The sequence below is a fragment of the Gracilinanus agilis genome, chromosome 2 (genome assembly GCF_016433145.1).
Source record: "Gracilinanus agilis isolate LMUSP501 chromosome 2, AgileGrace, whole genome shotgun sequence".
In the NCBI taxonomy this organism is placed as follows: Eukaryota; Metazoa; Chordata; class Mammalia; order Didelphimorphia; family Didelphidae; genus Gracilinanus; species Gracilinanus agilis.
This window is the reverse complement of record NC_058131.1, coordinates 347,820,040-347,841,817: the sequence shown is the minus strand read 5'-3', so window position 1 is coordinate 347,841,817 and position 21,778 is coordinate 347,820,040. Positions and strand designations below refer to the sequence as shown.

At 47.0% G+C, this 21,778-nt stretch overlaps 1 protein-coding gene across 1 annotated transcript in view; it reads left to right on the top strand.

The window, feature by feature from the left end:
• The window catches only part of MYH7B (myosin heavy chain 7B), a 44,842-nt gene that overhangs the window by 2,455 nt on the left and 20,609 nt on the right, over nt 1–21,778 (top strand). The window contains exons 3-13 of the mRNA XM_044659806.1: nt 3,116–3,259; nt 4,499–4,655; nt 4,851–4,878; nt 5,416–5,512; nt 10,790–10,882; nt 11,203–11,266; nt 13,936–14,034; nt 16,377–16,480; nt 16,862–17,000; nt 17,155–17,273; nt 18,031–18,251. Coding sequence (XP_044515741.1) covers nt 3,116–3,259; nt 4,499–4,655; nt 4,851–4,878; nt 5,416–5,512; nt 10,790–10,882; nt 11,203–11,266; nt 13,936–14,034; nt 16,377–16,480; nt 16,862–17,000; nt 17,155–17,273; nt 18,031–18,251 — 1,265 coding nt within the window. The remainder of the gene's footprint in view (nt 1–3,115; nt 3,260–4,498; nt 4,656–4,850; nt 4,879–5,415; nt 5,513–10,789; nt 10,883–11,202; nt 11,267–13,935; nt 14,035–16,376; nt 16,481–16,861; nt 17,001–17,154; nt 17,274–18,030; nt 18,252–21,778) is intronic.

The following is a 21,778-nucleotide window of genomic DNA, read 5'->3' as shown; positions in this document are numbered from 1 at the left end:
GGAAAGGAAAGGAAAGGAAAGGAAAGGAAAGGAAAGGGAGGAGATGAGATGGATCACAAGTTAATATGAATGGATGATCACAAGTTCAATATGAATCATGTGTGCAGTGGCAAGCTAATGGGATCTAAGGCTAGCTTAATAGAAGTCTAGTGTCCAGAGAGAGGAAGCTGGCAGTCCTGCTGTCCATTCTAGTCAGATCATTTTGGTTCAATTAAATATCTCTGAGGGGGCCCAACGGAGAGAAGACAGGGCCTAGAGTGAGGAAGACTTGAATTTAAGACCCACTTGGTACTTATCAGCTGTATGACTCTGGCAAAATCATTTAACCTTACTCAACCTCAGTTTCCTCATTTGTAAAAGGAAGGTGTTGGGGTAGCTGGGTAGCTCAGTGATCTTGTGGATCTACTTGAAAAGCAGCAAAGTCTTTCTCACCATTTAGAATAAAGGAGGGATATGTATATAAATGAAAGGCAGGATGTGGTAGTGGATGGAAAGACAGCCTCCAGTCCAGGAAGACCGAGGTTCAAATCCTACCTCTGACACATCTTTGCTTAGAAAAAGCACTTAAACCCCTCAGTGCTCGAGGTGCTCTAGGAAGCCCTCTATGACTATAAATGCAGAGAAGGTGCCAAACTGAACTGGTGAAGGAATGTCCTCACTTGAGAGTTCCCAGTACCAGTGAAATCCCAGGTCCTATCCCTATCTCCTATGCAGATAGATGACTATAGAGTAAGCTGCCACCATGACTGATTGCTTCCATTTCTGTAGAGCTTTTAGTTACCAGAGAAGCTCTTCTAGGACAGGGACTTTATTTTTGTCTTTGTATTCCTGTCACATAGCAGAACATGTAGTAAATACTTCTGAATGTTAGTGGATCTTTGAATTAATATAGTGCTTTCTTCACAGTATCTTTGAGAGATAATAGGACGGGTATCATTATGCTTATTTTATGTATGAAGAAAATGAGGTGCGGAGACTTACCAAGGGTTACACAACTGGTACATCTTGGAATAAGGATTGGAAACCAGTTTTCCCACCTACACGTCCCATAGAATTTCCATTACAATTAAATTAATTAAACTAAATTAAATTAATTAAATTAAAATAAAAATTCAGTTTAATGAATTGAAAGTCATAAGGAGAAGACAGAGATTTGGAGAGGGAAGAGTGGCTCTGAACTGGAAGGAAGGATCACAGAAGGCCTCATAGAGGAGATGACACCTGAGCTGGGCATTCAAAGATAGACATCATTTCATTTTTTTTTAAACCCTTACCTTCCATCTTAGAATCAGTACTGTGAATTGGTTCCGAGGCAGAAGATTGGTAAGGGTGGGCAATGGGGGTTAAATGACTTGCTCGGAGTCACATAGCTGGGAAGTGTCTGATGTCAGATTTGAACCCAGGACCTCCTGTTTCTGGGCCCGGCTCTCCATCCACTGAGCCACCCAGCTGCCTCCTAGATATCGTTTCAAGATGAGGAGATGGGCTAGTGGAAAGGGATCCATTACAGGCAAAAAGCCTAAAAGCTCCCCCCATTCTTTTTTTTAAGCCCTTACTTTCTGTCTTAATATCAGTTCTTTTTTTCTTTGAGCTTTACATTTTATTGCATATGAAATAAGCATGGTAAAGCTAGCATACCTATTTATACCTAAAGCTAGCATAGCTATTCAAATGATAGCGAATTATCATCTAATTCAATTACCTCTAAGTTACTAATTATTCAGTTACATGCAGATCATACTACGATAACACAAATATACAAACACTCAAACATGTAAGTGATTGCATGAATGTAGTGCTAAGAGCAGTAAGGGCTGGGTAATTAGAGTTAAGTGGCTTGTTCAGGGTCACACAGCTAGGAAGTGTCTGAGGGCAGATTTGAACTCGGGTCCCCTCAATTCCAGGTCTGGCTCTCTATTTACTATGCTACCTGGCTGCCCTTCCCTTCCTTCTTAAAAGATCCTTCACTTACTTATGTTTTTATGTTGTAATCTTCAGTGGGACGTGAGCTTCCTGAGAGTGGGAACTGTTTTCCAGTTTCGTGTTTGTATACCCAGCACCTAGCATATATAGTGCCTGGCACGTAGCATGCGCATAGGAAGTTAATGAAATAGAACCTGATGCCACAGAAAGGAAATAGGAAAGTTTAGTCTGGAGAAGAAAAGAGCCATCATAGATATTATGAAACAGCCTGGTAGAGGGCACCGGATTTCAGGTTATAAAGACATGGGTTTAAATCCTGCTTCAGACATTTATTAACTATGAGACTCTGACCAAATTACAACTTCTCTCTTCCTCGATTTTCTCATATGTTTAAAAAAAAAAAAAAGGAAGAGTTGAACTCAATGGCCTTTAGAATCCTTTCTAGTTCTAAATCTTTGATTCTATGATCTTTTTCACTAAAATTCTGAAAGGGGGGGGAAAGGAACAAGCATTTATTAAGCACCAACTATATGCTAAGCATGTTATCTCATTCGATCCTCATAACAACCCTGGGAGGTAGATGTTATCATTGCCCCCATTCTACAGTGAGGGAACTGAGGCTGTTGGGTTAAGCAACTTACCCAGGGTCACACTGCTCCTAAGCATCTGAAAACTCAGGTCTTCCTTATTCCAGGCTTGATGCTCTAGGCACAATGCCACCTAGACTGGGGCAATTGGGCCCAGAAGGCAGCACTAGGAAAGTTAGGTTCAAGTCTCAAGAAGGCAGATTTCAGGGCAGTGGAAGGAAAGGCTCAGAGGAGTCCAGTCATGGATTAGTGGCTTTGGGAGGTAGTGAATTCCTTGTCACTGAAGGTCTTCAAGCAGAAGCAGAAGATCCCCTGTCTAGGATTTTGTAGCCAGGATTCCCAAAATGGGAGGAAGATTGGACTAGAGGACCTCTCGAGCTCTCTTCCAGCTCTGATTTTCTAATGTCTCCCATCCCTCTTCTCCAGAGTAGCCCTGCCCACTGCACCTCTGGGTCCCTCTGCTTCTCAAGAATGCTCAGCTGGGTCAGGTCGGGCACTCTCCTTGTGTCCCTTGGTCTGGGCAGTAACTGGGGATCCTGGGGGGCCTAGGGGCTTCAGATGACTCAGAGGGGTTCACCCCAGGTGATGACCTCATTCCCCTACAGATCCTGACTGTGCGTGAGGCTGATGTGCAGTCCATGAACCCACCTCGGTTTGACCTGTTGGAGGACATGTCCATGATGACCCACCTCAATGAAGCCTCGGTGCTACACAACCTGCGGCACCGCTATGCCCACTGGATGATCTATGTGAGTGTGTCTGGAGGATCCTATGACTTGAGTCCTATAGAAGGGCCTGGGGGCAGGGGAGCTCCATGTTTCAGAAACTCCCCTTAGTCCAGAATCGGGTGGGGTGGGGGGAGATAGGCCTCTGGAGGTGTCTTGGGTAGCACCTGACAATTGACCAAATCATAAATATTTTTAAAGCACCCCTCCACAAACCGAGACCTGTGCCCAGTACTAGGGATCCAATGGCAAAAATGGCATGGCCCCTGTCTCTGAGGGAGAGATCCTAGGTAGGGATGGGTGAGGGGCAAAAAAATACTATATACACAGATAAGTAAATGCAAAAAAAAAACAAACAAAAAAAACAAAGTAGGGACAGGTAGGTGGCTCAGTGGATAGAGCACTAGGCCTGGAGATGGAATATCCTGGGTTCAAATCTAGCCTCATATACTTCCCAGCTGTGTGACCCTGGGCTAGCTACTTAACCCCCATTGCCTAGCCCTTACTGCTCTTCTGCCTTGGAACCAACACTTAGTATTGATTCCAAGACAGAAAGTAAACGTTTTTATATATATATTACATATATTATATCTATCTATCTATTATATATATAACTATCAACTCATACATATGAGTTAATAGAGAGAATTATAGAGAATTTATATATTAGAATTAAATATATATTAATATATTTATACATATATTATATATATATATACACACACACATATAAAGTAAGTACAAAATTGGAGTAGGACTCAGGAAGAGGCATCAGCAGCTGGGGATGAGACATATTAGAGACAATGTTTGAGTTGATTTTTGAAGGAAGCCAAGGATTCTTTCTTTCTCTTTCTTTCTTTCTTTCTCTTTCTTCCTTTCTTCCTTTTTCTTTCTTTCTTTCTTCTTTCCTTCCTTCCTTCTTTTCTTCTTTCCTTCCTTCCTTCCTTCTATCCTTCCTTTGCTAGTCTCCTAGCTAAGAAGTGTCTGAAGTCAAATTCGAACCCAAGACCTTCCATCTCCAGGCCTGAATATCTATACACTGAGCCCCCTAGCTGCCCCAAAGCCAGGGATTCTAAAAGTCAGAGATGAGAAGAAGGAACATTCTAGGAGTGGGGGTACCAAGGAGGAGAATGGGGTGCTAAGTAGAGAAACAGCAAATCTATTTGACTAGACTGTGGAGTATGGGAATAGGTCAAAATGTGTAAAAAATCTGGAAAGATAGGCAGCAATCAGATTCTGACCATAGCTCTGTCTCTCCTACAGACTTATTCTGGCTTGTTCTGTGTCACCATTAATCCCTACAAGTGGCTCCCTGTCTACACTGCCCCTGTAGTGGCTGCCTACAAGGGCAAGCGCCGCACGGAGGCACCTCCCCACATCTACGCCGTGGCAGACAATGCCTACCACTCCATGTTGCAAAGTAAGGGCCTGACCCTGACCCAGACCCCTAATATCAGACTCTCTCATCAATATCTAGCTTCTCCCCCATCCCAGTGCATGGATCTGGCTCCCCCAAACCCAGGGCATGGGGCCAGGCTGAACTTGGGGGATAGAGGCGAGGGGAGAGGGAAGGAATTGTGGAGCCGAAACTCACATATCACCCTTTCTCCTACAGATCGAGAAAACCAGTCCATGCTTATCACGTGAGTACCCAGCGTTGGGGAGGGGATGGGAGGCCCGTTAGGAGCTGGGGGTCCAGCCTAGGGCCAGGGAAATGATGAGGCTGTCTCCCCCCACCCCTAGCCTCTCTAGCTTACTGACTCAGGATCCCTCAAGGCTCCAGGCAGATGATAGGATTCTAAGGCACTAGAGTGGGCTGGGAGTAGTTCACAGCCCTTGGGGGCTTTGGAGACATCCTGTTCCCTCCATACATCCTGCACCCCCCACCCCCACCCCCAGCTCTGTCAGCCCCTGAACCAAGAGAGAGCTCATAGAGTTCCTCAAGAAGGCTCACCTTCTCTGTCTCAGCAGTCTATGCCTCCAGCTCCCAAAGAGAAGTGACAGGAAGGGACCTGACCTTTGTTTCCCCACAAGGCCAGAGGCTTTTTTGGGGGATCCCAGGGCAGGAAACCATGGGGCCTGGGGTAGGGAATAAAAAGGGCAGGGCTAGGGATGAGGGGGCCCCAAAGGGGTGGGAGAAGCTTTCCAATGGAGACTGACTGGCTTTTTTGTCACCCAAGCGGAGAGTCAGGAGCTGGTAAGACCGTTAACACCAAGCGGGTCATTCAATATTTTGCCACCGTCGCTGCCCTGGGAGAGGGGCCGGGCAAGAAAGCCGTAAGACCTGCCCTGTTTTGGCTTCGGCTTGCTCCCTTTCTTTTCTTCCTCCTTTCCCCCTTTATCCTATTTTCCTTCTGGGGCCTCTCAGCCCCTGGCCCTGCCTGAGCCCCCTCCCCCAGGGAGGAGAGACTCTGGCCTGAGCAAGGCTTGACCAGCCCAGGGCCCTGTGTCCAGAGCTCTGGGGTACCCCCTTCTCCTTCCTCCCTGGGCCTCTGCCCTTTATTGAATGGTGTCCACCTGCCTTGCAGGCCTCTCCCAGTCCTGGCCAGTCCCATTTCCAAAGTTGAGCCTTGCTCTCTGGGGGCATTTTGGGTTTGTGGTGTTTTTTTGTTTTTTGTTTTTTTGTTTTTTTTCCCTTGTGCTTTTGGTTATCATCTTTTTTACCCCCTTATTTTGTCACCTTCCCTTTCATGTCTGATTCCCTGTTTGGGGTGTTTCTTCTTTTTTTTTTCTCCCTCTTTTTTAAACCTTTTCTTTTTTAAACCTTTCCTTTTAAAGCTTTTCTTTTTTAAACCTTTCCTTCTTCCTCCTTCTACTTTCTTCTGAGTGGCCAGTGGGAATAAGACAACATAGAGAAGGGTAATCTGGGAGTCAATAGGACTAGGAGCTTTGGGCTAGCAGGGAAAAGCAGAAGCCTTTGTGGACAAAATTAGGAAAAGCATAGGGGAACAGCTTTGGATTCCATAAGAGAAGTCCTAGAATGAGCAGCTTTGAAGGGGGAGAAGGGAGAATGAGCAAGGCCTTTTACTTCACTGTGAAAACTCAGAAGCTGTTTTGGGAAGAACTTTAGCCATCATCTAGTCCAGTCTATACCTTCAGAGATTTCTCCTCTGTGTCATCTCAACTTCCACTTAAAAATCTCTAGTGATGAGCGGCCCCCTACCCAAAAAAGGCAGCCAATTCCACTTTGAAGCAGACAGGGCCATGACTAGGTGAGGCTGCTGGTGCTCAAATCTAGAGGGTTCCCTTAGCATCTGAGAAACAAAGAAACATTCAGCAGTGAGAAGCAACCAAGTTTCACATCCGGTTAACAAGAAGAATTAGTTAAAATCGGAAGCATTTATTGTGTGTGTACCAGGTGAGGCAGCTATGGAGAGATACAAAGAAAAAAATGAAATGGTTCCTACCCTCAAAGAGCTTAGATTCATGAGGGAGATAATGCACGTGATAAGTACAAAGTGTTTAAGTGTTTAGAGAGGGAAAGCATTAGCAGCTTCAGCTATGTGGAAAGGCTTCACGAAGAAGGTATTGTGTCATTTGGGTCTTGAAGGAAGTGAGGGGAAGGTGAGGAAGAACCCTATTCCAGGGATGGGGGCTGAGCAGTGCAATAGCAAAGACAGAGATTATGCTGTCTCTCCTCTGTGTGAGGAACACTGAAGCCCACTTTGACTGGGAGTGCTTAAGAAGCATAATGTAGTGGGTAGCTCAGTGGATTGAGAGCCAGGCCTACAGATGGGAGGTCTTAGATTTAAATGTGGATTCAGACACTTCCTAGCTGGGTGACCCTGGGCAAGTCACTTAATCCCCATTGCCTAGCCTTTACTGCTCTTCTGCCTTGGAGCCAATACACAGTATTGATTCTAAGGAGCAAGGTAAGGGTTTTAAAAAAAAAAAGAAGAAGAAGAAAAAGAAGGCCATGCTGGATCTAGAGATCTAGAAAGAGTACAACTAGGATGTAGCCTTGGAGGGGTGAGGAAGTATAGCAACTGGTCATTTCCTATATATCTAGTCCCAGTCTCTCTCGATCTCCAGTTCTATGTCACCAACTGTCTCTGGGGCTTTTCAAACTGGGTGACCTATAGATAACTCAGATGCAGCCTGGACAAAAAAGAAAACTCATTATCTTTCTTCCATCTTAGAATCAATGCTGTGTATTGGTCAAGACAGAAGAGTGGCAAGGGCTAGGCAATGGGGGTTAAATGACTTGCCCAGGGTAACATAGCTGGGAACTATCTGAGGCCAGATTTGAACCCCAAACTCCTCTTTCTGAGTTTGGCTCTCAATCCACTGAGCCACCTATCTGTCCCTGTCCACCGTGGCCTTCTAAAGAGCTATGCTTCCAGTGTCGAGGGGACTAATGTTCACTGGCTCACTGGCATGGGGCAGCATCCTAGATACTGTCCCTCCACATGAGGTCTTGAGGTCTGAGTTGTCTTGGTGAGATTTCTCCTATCTTCCACCAACCAAACTTCTCTCAGACTGGCTTAAGGAAGTCCTCCCTGGGCACATTTTGTGGTGCTTGCCCTGAACGTAAGAATTGCTGGTTAAAATTGTGCACAACTCCAATAATGATTAGGAATGTCTTCCATCTAAAATCTATCTTCCTGTAATTTTCTCCAGATGTCCCTAGTTCTGCCCTTTGGGACCAAGAGAGGTAACACTAACAATAATATACACTTCACTCAATTGATAATCAATCCATATTTATTTATTGGGTATCTACTCTGCTCTGCTAGGCTCTAGGAGATATAAATGCAAAAATGAGACAATCCTTGCCCTCAAAGAGCTCACATTTTACTGGAATGGGTTGGCAAAGCCTCTACCACAGTTAGGTCAGTTGATATGGCAATTGTTTGTTTTTATATTTTTATACCCAGCACCTAGCACAGTGACTGGCACACTGTTGTTATTCATTTCAATTGTGTCCAACTCTTTGTGACCCCATTTGGAATTTTCTTGGGGTTTTCTTGGCAAAGGAGTGTTGTTTCTTTCTCCATCTTATTTTACAGATGAGGAAACTCAGGCAAATGGGTCTTACTTAGGGTCACACAGCTAGTAAATGTTTGAGGCTGGTTTTGAACTCATGAACATGAACATGAGTCTTCCTGATTCCAAGCCCAAGTGCTCCATACATTGTGCCACCTAGCTGGTACATTGTAAATGCTTAATAAATGCTCATGGGTTGACTGTTTGCACATGGGCTCTCACTGGTAAAAATGAATTCCCAGTGAAGAAACTCCCTCTATCGATAAAAGTTAGTACCTACAAATTATAATCTTAGAGTCACCTAAAACCTTGAGAGGTTAAGTGACTTGCCAGTCACACAGAGAGTAGCTGTCAGAGGCAGAACTTGAACCCAGGTCTTCCTGACTCCAAGCCCAGCTTTCTATCCACAGTGCCACAATACCACTTTCCTACTTTATAGATGAAGACACTGAGGTTCAGAGAAATGATCAACTCATGGTCACATGGCTAGTTGATAATGTAAATGGAATTAGAGCCCAGATTCTCTCTAAATTTGGACTGATTTTAAATGCAGCATTCACCACCATATGACACAGCCCATTTTGTAGCATCCCCATTTTATAGTTCTGCAGATATCCGAAGGGATCAGTTATGTACTCTTAAGCTTTCTCTTCTTTAAGAGGAATTATTATACAGAAGAGGAATTAAAGTAATTATTAGGAGATATCTTACCCAGGGATCTGCCAATAAAGCTGATAATCTAATTGAAATGGGTGAATATTTACAAAGATATTAAATGCCCAGAATAATGGAAAAGGAAATGGAATATTTAAATAATCTCAGAAAAAGGAAATGTATAAGCCAGCAATGAACTCCCTACGAAAACATTTTCTGTTCTCCAGACTAGACCTCCCTAGTTCCTTCACTGAGCCCCTCTATGCTCTCAGTCTCTACTCATCTCCACTTGTTGGTGTCCTTTAAAATGTGTTCTCTGTGACAGTTCAGATGTGGTCTGATCTTGGCAGAGGGTTGTATCACCATTTTCCTTCTGCCTCTCTCTTAATAAATTAGCATCTGTGTCTGTCATGTCCTACTGTTGTAGCAGCCACGCCTTGCGGAGCTGCTGCCCCAAGTGCCAACTAGGAGGGGTGTATTGTGTGTGGGAAGAGGGATCCCCTCTTGTTTTCTTACATATCTGCCCTTAGACATGCTGCTACTGGAGAGATAGTGGAACGGGGAACAGATAGACTATAATTATGTCCCTGCAATTGGCCCAAGAGACCCACAAATCCCAAGTAATGTAAGAGCCCCAGATTTGGGGGTGGGCGGCAGCTAGGCGGCTCAATGGGTGGAGAAGTGGGCTTGGAATCAGGAAGACACATCCTCATGAGTTCCAATCCAATTTCAGACACTTATAAGCAGTGTTACCCTAAGCAAATCCTGTTTGCCTAAAAAAAAAAAAAAAAAAAAAAAAAAAAAAACCAAACCAGATGGCAGACAGGAGACTGCGATGCTAGACTTGGTTTTGCCATTTGCTGGGTGACTTTGGGCAAGTTGCTTACATTTCCCAGGTCTCATTTTCTTCCTCTATAAAATGAGGGGTTTGGACTTAATATTTTCCAAGGGCCCTTATGGCTCTGAGATTCTGTAATTCGAAGTCACTTCTCATAACTCAATGCTCAGGGGTGAAGTGGAGGCTCCCCCGAGGTCCGGTGAGGTCAGTGCCTGGGAGTTAAATGAGCAACTAAACCAGACCATATTGGGGCAGAGAATGATGGAAGAATAACAAAAATTATTCACCTTCATAGATCAGTTGACAGAGCATTGTGAGAGAGCCAGGGCAGGTATCATTACCCCTGGTTTACAGATGAGGAAACTGAGACTTGGCATGATGACCTGACTGGCTTGAGGATATACAGTTAGGAAATACAGGTGGCAGGATTCCTACTCAGGTTTCCTGACTTTGAGGGGGACAAAGGAGAGACTCTTTCCTGGCTGACCTGGGCTGGGGGAGAGGGTAGAGAACCCTAAGGGAGGAGGGGAAGCTCCTCATCCCTCAGCCCCTACAGCTATGCCCAACCCCTCTGCCTTTTTCCCTTTCCTCCCTCCCCCACTTTCTCCCTTCTGCCATTTGCATTTCTCGATCTACCCCTTATTTTTTCTCCCACAAAATCACTAGGGGGTTTCTCCTCATAGGGGTGGCGGTGGGGCCATTTGGGTGGCTCAAGTTAACTCTGTGCCCAGGTCCTCCCCACTAACCAAAATGGCGGCCTTGGCTTTTAGCCTACACTTCGCAATGTTTTCTTACTCTCTCTCTTTCTTCCTTCTTTCTTTCCAGCAACTTTTGGCAACTAAGACTGGGGTGAGTTGGGAGAATCTCAGGGAGGGGAAAGGAAAACTCATATTCCAGAGGCTCCCCTCACTGCTACCCTCATATGTATATTAGAAAACCAGGCTCTAAGATTAAAAAATAAGAACCAAAGAAAAAAATCTCCCTGTCAGCCTCCCCTCTCCAGCTCCCAGCTACCTTTTTGAGCCAGAATCTAAGCTTCATCTAAGATACCTTCTACCCTTTTGCTGCTCCCTCAGGGAACCCTCGAAGATCAAATCATCGAGGCTAACCCAGCCTTGGAGGCCTTCGGAAATGCCAAGACCCTGAGGAATGACAACTCCTCCCGTTTTGTAAGTTATCTCAAGAGCAGCTAGGGGAATAAAAGGGCTGGGATAGGGGAGACAGCCCTCTGGCCCCAGCAACCAGCCGTTAGGGTCAGAGTCCTGCAATTAAGTGGCCCTTGAGGACAGAGAGATAAGTTAGGTGAGGGGACAGAAGGAGGAACAAGTTTGAAGGCAGAACAAAGAGTATCAGCCATCAAGAATTGGTCCAGGGGGAGGCGAGGTGCCTGGTCTTGGGCATACTGGGATGGGCCGGGAATGGATGGAGCCCTGGGAGCCCTAGAATCCAGGGCTGCTCACAGCCTGAATGTGTCCCCTTCACTCCTCAGGGTAAGTTCATCCGCATCCACTTTGGACCGTCCGGAAAGCTGGCATCTGCCGATATTGATAGCTGTGAGTCAGAGGGAGAGATGAGAGGGGAGGGGCATGGAGGGGGCAGAAGGTTCTGGTGGCAGCTTGGTTTCTTGCATACTAGGCCCAGTAACAAAATCAGCCTTCCTAGCTTCAAACCTTCAGCTCTCCCTGACGTGACATTTCAGAATTGTCTTATCCCAGAGACAGAAGTTTAAGGAGCGTTAACCCCAGGAATAGAAGAGAGAGGGGAGAAGGAGGAATAGGTAAGAGAGACAGAGAGACAGAGAGAGAAAAAGAGAGAGAGTGAGCGACAGACAGACAGACAGACAGACAGACAGACAGACAGACAGAGACAGATAGACAAGTAGAGAGAGAGAGACAGAGGGAGACAGAGAGAGACAGAGACACAGAAACAGAGGTAGAAAGATAGGGAGAAAGAGAGAGACACACTGAGACAGAGACAGAGAGACGCAGACATAGAGAGACAAAGAGATAGACACAGAGGCACAGAGACAGAGAGAGACAACGAGAACCAGAGACAGGGACAGAAAAGAGGAAATGAATTAGAATTGGGAGCTTGACCAGAAGTCACAATTCCATTGCAAACTCCCCCTTTCTTACCTCCTACCTCCAGGTACCAAGACTCAAGGAGTTTCCCCAAACATTTCCCTCATATCTCCCTGTTTCTCCACTTTTCCTACCACCTCTTCCCCAATCTAGGTCTCACTTCTTGCCTGCATTATTATATCTGCCTCACTGGTCTCCCTACCTACAGTGCCTCCTATTTCCAATTTATCCTTCACACAACTGCCAACATTCTCTTTATTACAGAGAGAGGACAGTATGGTCCAATGGCCAGAGAAGATCTCTGTTTCTGCTTCTGCCTCTGACACCTACTGACTCTGTGATCCTGGGGGCAAGACACTGAATCTCTCAGTGTTAAGTGTAATTCTTTAAAAACTAAGTTATAAGGGGCAGCTGGGTGCCTCAGTGGATTGAGAGCCAGGCTCAGAGACTGGAGGTCCTAGATTCAAATGTGGCCTTAGATGCTTCCTAGCTGTGTGACCCTGGACAAGTCATTTAACCCCTGTTGCTTAGTAGTGATTCTAAGACTGAAGGTAAGGGCTTAAAAAAAAAAAACCAATATTGTGAAGAAGGTGCCAGCCTGGGAGTTTCCTCACCTGAGAGTTCCTTATAGCTTACAATTTATATAGCATTTTAGAATTTGAAAAGCACTTTATTGTCCCATTTTATTCTCGCAACAATCCTGGAATCAGATCAAAGGAGATAGTATTTGCAAAGCACAAGATATGGTGCCTAACACTTAGTAGGCATTATATACATCTGTTCCCTCTTCTCCCCCATTTTTATCTCCATTCTACAGATGAGGAAACTGGGGACCGCTAGACATAATGACCTGTCTAGAGTCACACAGCTAGTAAGCATCTGAGGTCAGATTTGAACTCAGTTCTGTCTGACTTCGGATTCAGTTCTCTAGCCACAGCCACGTCACTGCCTATACCAGTGAAGGAACAAGTCCAGTCTCTATCCCTAACTTGTCTATCTAAACATATAACCATGTCACTCCCCTACTCAAAGGCTCCCCCCTCCCCCCCGTGGTTCCCCCTGCCCACAGGAAGACGTGGCATCTCCTCAGCCCATCACTAGTCTTTTTTATGGTCTTCAGTCTTATTACCCAGCTCTCTACTCCAGCCCAGGGGCAGCATGGTGGTGCAGCAGACCTAGAGTCCAAAAGTCAAATATGACCTTAGATATTTAATAGCTGCACAATCCTAGGCAAGTTGCTTAACCTGTTAATCCTCAGCTGGGGAAAGAAATGACAAGGTGCTTCAGTATCTTCACCAGGAAAACCCTAATGGGGTCATGAAGAGTCTGAATAACGTCCACACTCCAGCCCAACTAAACGCACCCACTTATCCTTTCCTTCACTCAGAGTGCTGATTCTGCTTTCTATCTGCCGCTGCTCCCAGAGCACCCAGCATCCGTGCCGCTCTGGCCAGAATCGGGTCTCCATATCTTTGTCCCCCCTCCTCCCCCAATCCAGGCACCTGGAAATGTTTGTCCAGTGAATGAGAACATCCCTCTCTCACACATACACCCAGAACCACCTCCCCTGCCTCTTAGACATTTACTGACACACAAATACACACATGTACACATAGGATCACAGAATTAGCATTAGAAGGGATCGTGTTGTTGTTCCCGCATTTCAGCCGTGTCCAACTCTCCATTTTACACTTACGTCTCCATTTAGTCCAACCCTTCCATTTTACAGTCAAGAAAACTGAGGCATGGGGAGGTTATGGGACTGAAAAGTACAGGATCTGAACTCAGGTCTTCTGACTTCAGAGTCAGGGTTCTTTTCACTATACACTGTCTCCTTGGATGCTGACACGCTCTCAGACATGTAAGCAGCTACAGACACACACATAAATACAGGTGCTCATGCATTCCAACACAGAGATAACATTGATACAGATTTGAACACACATTGAGGCAGATTCCCACTCCTTCATTCACTCGTACATATCCATGTTCTCAATGACACCCCCCAGGAACCTCCTTCATCAGCAAAGGGTTACCCAGCTGTCCGACAGGGCAGCTTCCTGCCTCTGAGCCCCACATAGGAGGAACTGGGTTTGTTCCTTCACCTCCTGTGCCCTAATTCTTTCTCCTCTCCTGCCCAGACCTCCTGGAGAAATCTCGAGTGATCTTCCAGCTGCCTGGGGAGCGAGGATATCATATCTACTACCAGATCCTGTCAGGGAAGAAGCCAGAACTGCAGGGTAAGAGGGTGAGAGAGGTGGAAAAGAAGGACCAAGTAGGACCCAAGTCTGAAGGGCATGGGGTTACAAGCCCTAGTGTGCTACTGTTTAACAATCAGTTCTTTATTTTTTATCCTATTACACCTAGTTTGTTATTTTTAAATGTTTATTTTTAGTTATCCTGCAAAACACACTTCTTTGTTGGTCATTGTTGTAAGAACATACTCACAAAACCAAAGCCCTCAAATAAAACCCTAAATACACTGATGTGAAAAATAGTTTGCTTTGATCCGCATCCACCTGCCTCTACAACAGTTCTTTCTCTGCAGGTGGAAAGCATTTCCAGTCATTAAGTCTTTTAGGACAAGCAACTCTTTTTTAAAAAAAATGTATGCAGGGTTCACTTTTTTTTAACCCTTATCTTCTATTTTAGAATTAAAACTGTGTATTGGTTCTAAGATCAGTAAGGGCTAGACAAATGGGGGTTAAATGACTTGCCCAGGGTCACACAGCCAGGAAGAGTCTGAGGCCAGATTTGAACCCAAGATCTCCCATCCTTAGCCCTGACTCTCAATCTACTGAGTCACCTAACTATCCTCCAGGATACACTTTTAAATTTAATATGCATTACTAACAACATAGACAATTAACAAAACAATTTGTGAAGAACTGTTTTGAAGTGTTTGCCAATTTCTGAGGGGTAAATGCTCACACTGAAAATTTAACAATCTCTTCCTAAAGTAGGTTAGAGTTGGTTCCAGCATGCTCATGGGTCCAGGATCCAGAAGGTTTCCGGGGGAGAAGACAGGGCAATAGAGAAATGAGAGGGCCCAATAGGGAGTCCTCATTTGAAGAACAGCAGTCCTTGGGCAAAGGTCCAGTATCTATCAAGGAGTAGCCTAAACCTTCAAAGAGCTTGACCCCTAAGATGCCTAGCCTAGAGTTTCCTCTGAGATGCCAATGGGTAATTATCATGGATAATAACGATGACAATGATGCCATCTTTCTCCAGTGCTTAAAGGTTTCAGAATGAATTCCTCACAAGAGTCCCAGAGAGGAGTGAGTGAAAGAAGGTTTATTACGCCCATCTCATAGTTGAGAAAACCAAGTCTCAGAGAGGTGAATTTTAGTCAGAGGGGTTCAGAGGGCAGCAGCAGCAGGTTCTCCCAAAAGTTGTACACGGCTAATTGAATTAACTCACATGGATTTAGGTTCACAAGGCCTCCCCCACCACCCCCAACCTTCTGAGGAAGGGTCATGCAGGTATTATTATCACCATTGCCCTTGGGGGTAAATTGAGGCAGAGAGAGGTGTCCATGGGATTTTAACTTAATTTTGACTCTACATTGTGGCCCTCTGGGTGGAAGGACCCTCAGCAATACCTCATTTAGCATTTGTTGGTTTCTTTGTTTCTTCCTCAAGGGGCATCCTGGGAGAGAGAAGAGGGGTGACTTCTGTTCTGGGTGGGGGAAGGCAGAACTGGTTCCAAGACCAAAAGAAAGAGCTCTAGGTTCCGTTCCCCATTTAGCTTTATGGTTATCGACCCCGGTTTTATAGAAGTGAAATCACTTGGTTTAAGTCACACCATGCACGGGTGAATGTCTGAAGCAGGATTTGAAGCCAGGCCTCCTTGTTCCCTTCCCCTGGGCTGCTGGGGGGAAGGAAGACTCAGAGAGACAGCATCACCCTTGACTGAATCAGGAGGCCTGGCTTCGAATCCTGACTGCTATCTGCCAGCTGCGTGAGCACAGGCAGGTTGTTTCACCTCTCTGACCTTCAGTTTGCACATCTGGAAAACAGGGGCATGTAATACTTATCCAGCCTATCTAAGAAGGTCTTTGAGCAGAAGGCGCCATGCAGACCTTACGTGCTAGAGAAATGAGACTATTTTTAGGAGGAAGAGCCGCTGAGAACCCTGGCCGAGGGCCCCGCGAGCCAGGGGGGACCTTGACTGGCTGACTTTGGAGATGCTTAGAGTAGGTCCATTGCCTTCCCCAAACTATATTTTACTTTCTGGTTTCTACAGTTCTGAGTGCAAAACTGCCCAGGGCCATGTACTCACTATGGGGTCAAGAAGGGAAGAGCCACTGGGGCTGCTCTGTCCCACAGAGATCAAGGGATAGAGCGGCTCAGGCTTGTCAGCTGGAAGTTAGGAAATAGGTGGCCTGGGTCCTCCGATCTGTGGGAAGCAGGACAAAGGCCAGCCTTGGGGGAGCCACTCGGGATCCAAGGTTGATGTAGAGAGTGGGCACCCTGGCTGGGTTCCCTGGAAGCTTCCTGGACAGGAACTGACCTCTGGGTCAGTTTATGTTAGTTTATGCCCAGATGCCTGCTGGGCCTGAAGTTTCTCCATGTGTCACCAGATATGCTGCTGCTCTCTCTGAACCCCTATGACTACCACTTCTGCAGTCAGGGCGTCACGACTGTGGACAATATGGATGATGGACAAGAGCTGATAGCCACTGATGTATGTAGGGGTAGGGGGAGCTTTTGGTATGGAAGGGAGACCTACAGGAAGCTCAGGATGTTGGAGGGGGCGATGGAGCATTCTGGGAGGACAGAAGGAGATGTAGGGGGGATGCAGGACAGTGGGAAAGCAGAGAGAGCATATAGGGAATTTACAGTATGGAAGAAGAGAAAGATATGTGGAAGGCTTGGGCCTGAGGGCGAATGTAGAGGCACATGGAGGGATTCTGAGGGACAGAGGGAGATGTATTGGGGGCTCAGGATATTAGGAGCTAGAGGAGAGTTATCTGCAGGGCTCAGAGGGTAAGAGGAGGATGTTTGGGGGGGTCCTGTCCTAGACACTCATACTCTCTGTAACCTTCTTCCTCCCTCTCTTGCCCAGCATGCCATGGACATCCTGGGATTCAGTGTAGATGAAAAGTGTGCCTGCTACAAAGTAGTGGGGGCCCTGATGCACTTTGGCAACATGAAATTCAAGCAGAAGCAGCGGGAGGAGCAGGCAGAGGCTGACGGCACTGAGAGTGAGACCCCAGTCCAGACCCTGATCCTGGATTCTGCCCCGCCAGAATACTTCTGTGCTATTTGGGAATGGTGGCCCCCAGTCCTGCCAGGTGTTACCCCCAATGTCCCACCCCCTTCCCCAAACCACTGACCCTCTCCTGATTGCTCCCACAGGTGCTGACAAGGCTGCCTACCTGATGGGGATCAGCAGTGGGGATCTTCTGAAGGGATTGCTGCACCCCCGAGTCAAAGTAGGGAATGAATATGTGACCAAGGGCCAGAGTGTGGAGCAGGTGAGTGGAATGAGGAGCAGCAAGGGTAAGGGGGCCAGAAGAGCAGGTATGGGACAGAAAGGAGGAGGGGGGAGACAAAGGAACAGAGGAGGTGGGAAGAGGCACCGGAGAGAGATCAGAGGAGCAGGTATAGGATGGAGAGGAGGAGGACAGAGGAACAGGGGAGGGGCAGGGGAGCAGGACAGGGGATAGAGGAACAGGTGAGAGGGATCAGAGAGGAGGAAGTGAGGGGAGCAGAGGAGGTGAGGGGACAGAGGAGCAGGTACAGATCAGAGAGGAGGACAGAGGAACAGAGGAGGGGGGACAGGGGAGCAGGAGAGGGGGCACAGGAACGGGTAAAGGGGGACAGGGGAGTAGGAGAGGGGGCACAGGAGCAGTTATATGTCAGAGAGGAGGGGTGAGGGGACAGTGGAGCAGCAGGACTGAGGAGGGATAGACCGGGGATGAGGGAACAGAGGAGTAAGTACTGGAGGCAGAGAGGAGCAGGGGTCGGGATCGGAGATACCGGTTTGAAGAAGCCCTGAGAAGGAGGTTGGGGGACACGAATGAGTGAGTGAGGACAGAAAAGAGCAGGAATGGGGGGACAGAGAGAATGTAGGGGGCTAGAGAGAGGCAGGTGTGGGAGGTCAGAAGAGGAGAGGAGGAAGACAGTAAGAGAGCCTGGTGAGTGGGACGGGGGCGGGGCCTGACCGGGCGTGATGCTCGGGGCAGTACGTCCGGACCCTAAGGCAGCCAGCCCTTCCTGGCACTCCCGCAGGTGGTGTTTGCCGTGGGGGCTCTGGCTAAAGCTACATACGACCGGCTCTTCAGGTGGCTCGTCATGCGTATTAACCGGACCCTGGACACCAAGTTGGCCCGGCAATTCTTCATCGGGGTGCTGGACATCGCTGGCTTTGAGATCTTCGAGGTGAGCCGCAGGCTGCCGGCGCAGCCGCAGGAAGGCACCTCGGACCCCTGGCTCCTACGCCTTCGGGACCCGTCAATTCTTTGGCTTCCTGGGCTTCTTGGGGGAGGAAGTGGCGTCTCACAGGCAGTGGGGACCCCGCAGCCAAGGGGCTCCAGGACAGTCATGAGGACCCGGATGCATAATCAATCTCTCAGCCCATCCCATATCTGCAAAGTAGTTTCTTCCTAGGAAGGGAAGGGAATAAGCATTTATAGGGGGTACATGCTAGGGCTGTGTGCCAGGCACTGGGCCAAGGGCTTTACAAATATTACCGCACGAGGTAGGTGCTATTATTATCCCCATTTTACAGATGAGAAAACTGAAGCAAACAGAGGTTTGCCCAAGGTCACATGCTAAGTATCTGAGGTTAGATTTGAACTCAGGTTGTCTTGACTCCAGGTCCAGGACTCTATCGGCTGAGCCACCTAGCTGCCTCAATCATCCACGTGAAAGCGAGAGCTAAATTTATTGGAATAAAATAGATTACATCAAGGATCAGATCTCTCCCTTCACCTTTCACCTGTTGAACTTCTCCTCCTCCCCCCAGGGTGCACTCAATACCACTTCTTCCAAGATGCCTTCCTTGATCTCTCCTGGTGGGGGCAAACTTCCCCATGGGAACAGACCCAGTAGCTTTGCATGCTCTGAGGAAAGCATTTTGGAGGCATTTATTTATTGATTTGATTTTTAGCTAGCTAGGCCTTTGATTTCATCAGTGTAGAGACCTGGTGAGGAATGCAATGCAGAGGAGAGTCTGTGCTCAAATATAGTAGAAGAGAGTCATTGGACTCTGCCTAGCCAGAATGTGTCAGAAGCAGGATTTGAACCCAGGTTTTGCTGACTGAAGCCAGCTCTCTTTCCTCTACCCCTACCATCTCTCCACATTGTTACCACTAGGGAGTACCACTGTTAGAGCCAAATTAAAATGTGACCTCAGACACATACTAGCTGTGTGACCCTGAGTAAGTCACTTAACGCTGTTTGCCTCTGTTTCTTAATTTGTAAAATGAACTTGAGAGGGAAGTGGCAAACCATTCCAGGATCTTTGCATAAAAAACAAACGAAAAACAAAACAAAAAAACAAATGGGGTCACAAAGAGATAGACAAGACTAAACAAAATTATAGTTATCTTTCTCTTTCCCCACTAAGCCACTAGCTCCAAAAGGGCAGGGACCATTTAAGATTTAATAATATTTCATCAGTTATTTAATAGATCCTTTATTATAATTGAATATATTATATTTAATTTATTACTTAATAAATATTTAATCTATCTCTCCCAACTCCAAGTACACTGCACTCACAAGCAGTTAATAAAAGTGTCCCATAAGGGGGGAACTAGATGGCTCAGTGAATTGAGAGCCCACCTTAGAGATGGGAGGTCCTGGATTCAAATGTGATCTCAGACACTTCCTAGCTGTGCAACTCTGGGCAACTGTCTTAACCCCAATTTCCTAGTCCTTAACCCTCTTCTGCCTTAGATCTGATACTTAATGATTCTAAGACAGAAGATAAGAGTTAAGGGGGGGAGGGGAAAGCTAGTAGATGGAGATCCAGGCCCAGAGATGGGAGGTCCTGGGTTCAAATCTGTCCTCAGATGCCTCCTAGCTGTGTGACCCTAGGCAAGTCACTTAACCCCCATTGCCTAGCCCTTACCACTCTTCTGCCTTAGAACCAACACGCAGTAGTGATTCTAAGATGGAAGGTAAGGGTTTAAAAAAAAGTATCTCTTAAATCTGAATTTGAATTTCAATCTCAGATTTCTTGGGAATTTTATGATCTAGCCTTGTCTATCTGTTCTGTTCCTGCCTAAGTGTTTCTTTTCTTTTCTTTCTTTTTTTTAAAACCCTTACCTTCCATCTTGGAGTCAATATCGTGTATTGGTTCTAAGGCAGAAGAGTGATAAGGGTAGGCAATGAGGGTTAAGTGACTTGCCCAGGGTCACACAGCTAGGAGGCATCTGAGGATAGATTTGAACCCAGGACCTCCCATCTCTGGGCCTGGTTCTCAATCCACTGAGCCACCCAGCTGCCCCCTAAGTATTTTTTTTCTCATGTAGACACAAATTGGCCCAAATCGTGGGACAAAGGGCAAGAATGAAAGCAATCCGTCAAGGAGGCAGCCCTCCTGCCCCCATTTTTTGAGACTGATAAGGGAGAGAGGAAAGAGAAGAGTGCAGAAATAAGGGAGAGGGAATTAAGAGAAGGGAAGAGAACAGAACATTGTGGGTGGGCCGGGGTTACCCACATTTAGGGAGTAGCAAGAGGAAGGGAAGATGGGTCAGAGAGATGGGGGGAGATCCAGGAGAATTGCCAATAGGAAAGCCAGAGAAGGAGAAAGGGTCGGGGAAGTTGGCTCAGCCTAAGGGGACAGATGATAAGGGGACAGAGAATGAGGGCTGAGAAGAGGCAGCTGGATGAGTGCATCAATCCTGAGGCTCTCAGAAAAAGCACTACCAGGGAACGGTGAACACTGAGTGGAGCTCTAGGGTAAGGAGTGAAGGGGGAAGGAGGTCCAGGCTCAGGGAGGGAGGCTGAGGCTCCAGCTCTCCAGGAGGCCCTGCCTCCAAAGCAGAGTGGCTCGCTGCCCCCTGGCCTCCTCTGGCCAGTGGTGAAATCATCTCTGTAGCCCCTGGGCCTCAGAAATCAGCAAAGCTGCAAGTCAGGACTTAGCTTGGTGTTTGGCTGGTTGTCTAAACTCGAGAAAGCGATGGAGAACATGTTCATCCTGAAGATGGAACTTTAAAGTGCAGCCTCCCACGACCCCAGCCAGCTAGCAAACATTTCTCAACACGCTGCCCGACCTCTGCCGCTTACTAGATCATAGTCCGGTCACCGAGCCTCTTCTCTGAGAGTAATGACAGCAGAGCAGATGGGAGACTTCCATGAAGTGAAGCTCCCTCCACAAGTCCTCTCCACAAGCCAGGCAGCATGCCCTAGCAGACCACAAGCTCCAGGAGGGCAGGAATGGCTTCTTTCCCAGTCTTCCTGGCCTCTCCGCCTGGCACAGTGCCTTGCCCGTTGTTTAGTCATGTCTGACTCTTCGGGACCCCGTGGACATGCCAGTATTGCCCTCGGGGTTTTCTTGGCAAAGATACCAAACTGGTTTGCCATGTCCTCCTCCAGGGGACGACGACAAACAGATTTAAGTGACTGGCCCAGCACCACACAGCTACTAAGTGTCTGAGGTCAGATTTGAACTCTGGTCTTCCCAACTCTAGGCCTGGCGCTCTATCTATCCAGCTGCCTCCTAGCAAATAGATGTTAGGTTTCTTGCCCAGGGCTAGGTGGCTCTGTGGACTTAGAGATGGGTGATCCTGGGTTCAAATCTAGTTTCAGGTATTTCCTTGCTGTGTCACCCTGGGCAAGTCACTTAACCCCAATTGCCTTACCCTTAGTCCTCTTTGGCCTTGGAATCGATATGTGGAACTGATTCTAAGGGTTAAAAAAAAAAAAAAGTTTCTTGCCCAGGATCACACAGCCATGAAGTGGCTGAAATAAGATTTGAACTCAGGTCTTCCTGTCTCCAGCCCTGCCCTCTCTCCACTGCACCTAACAC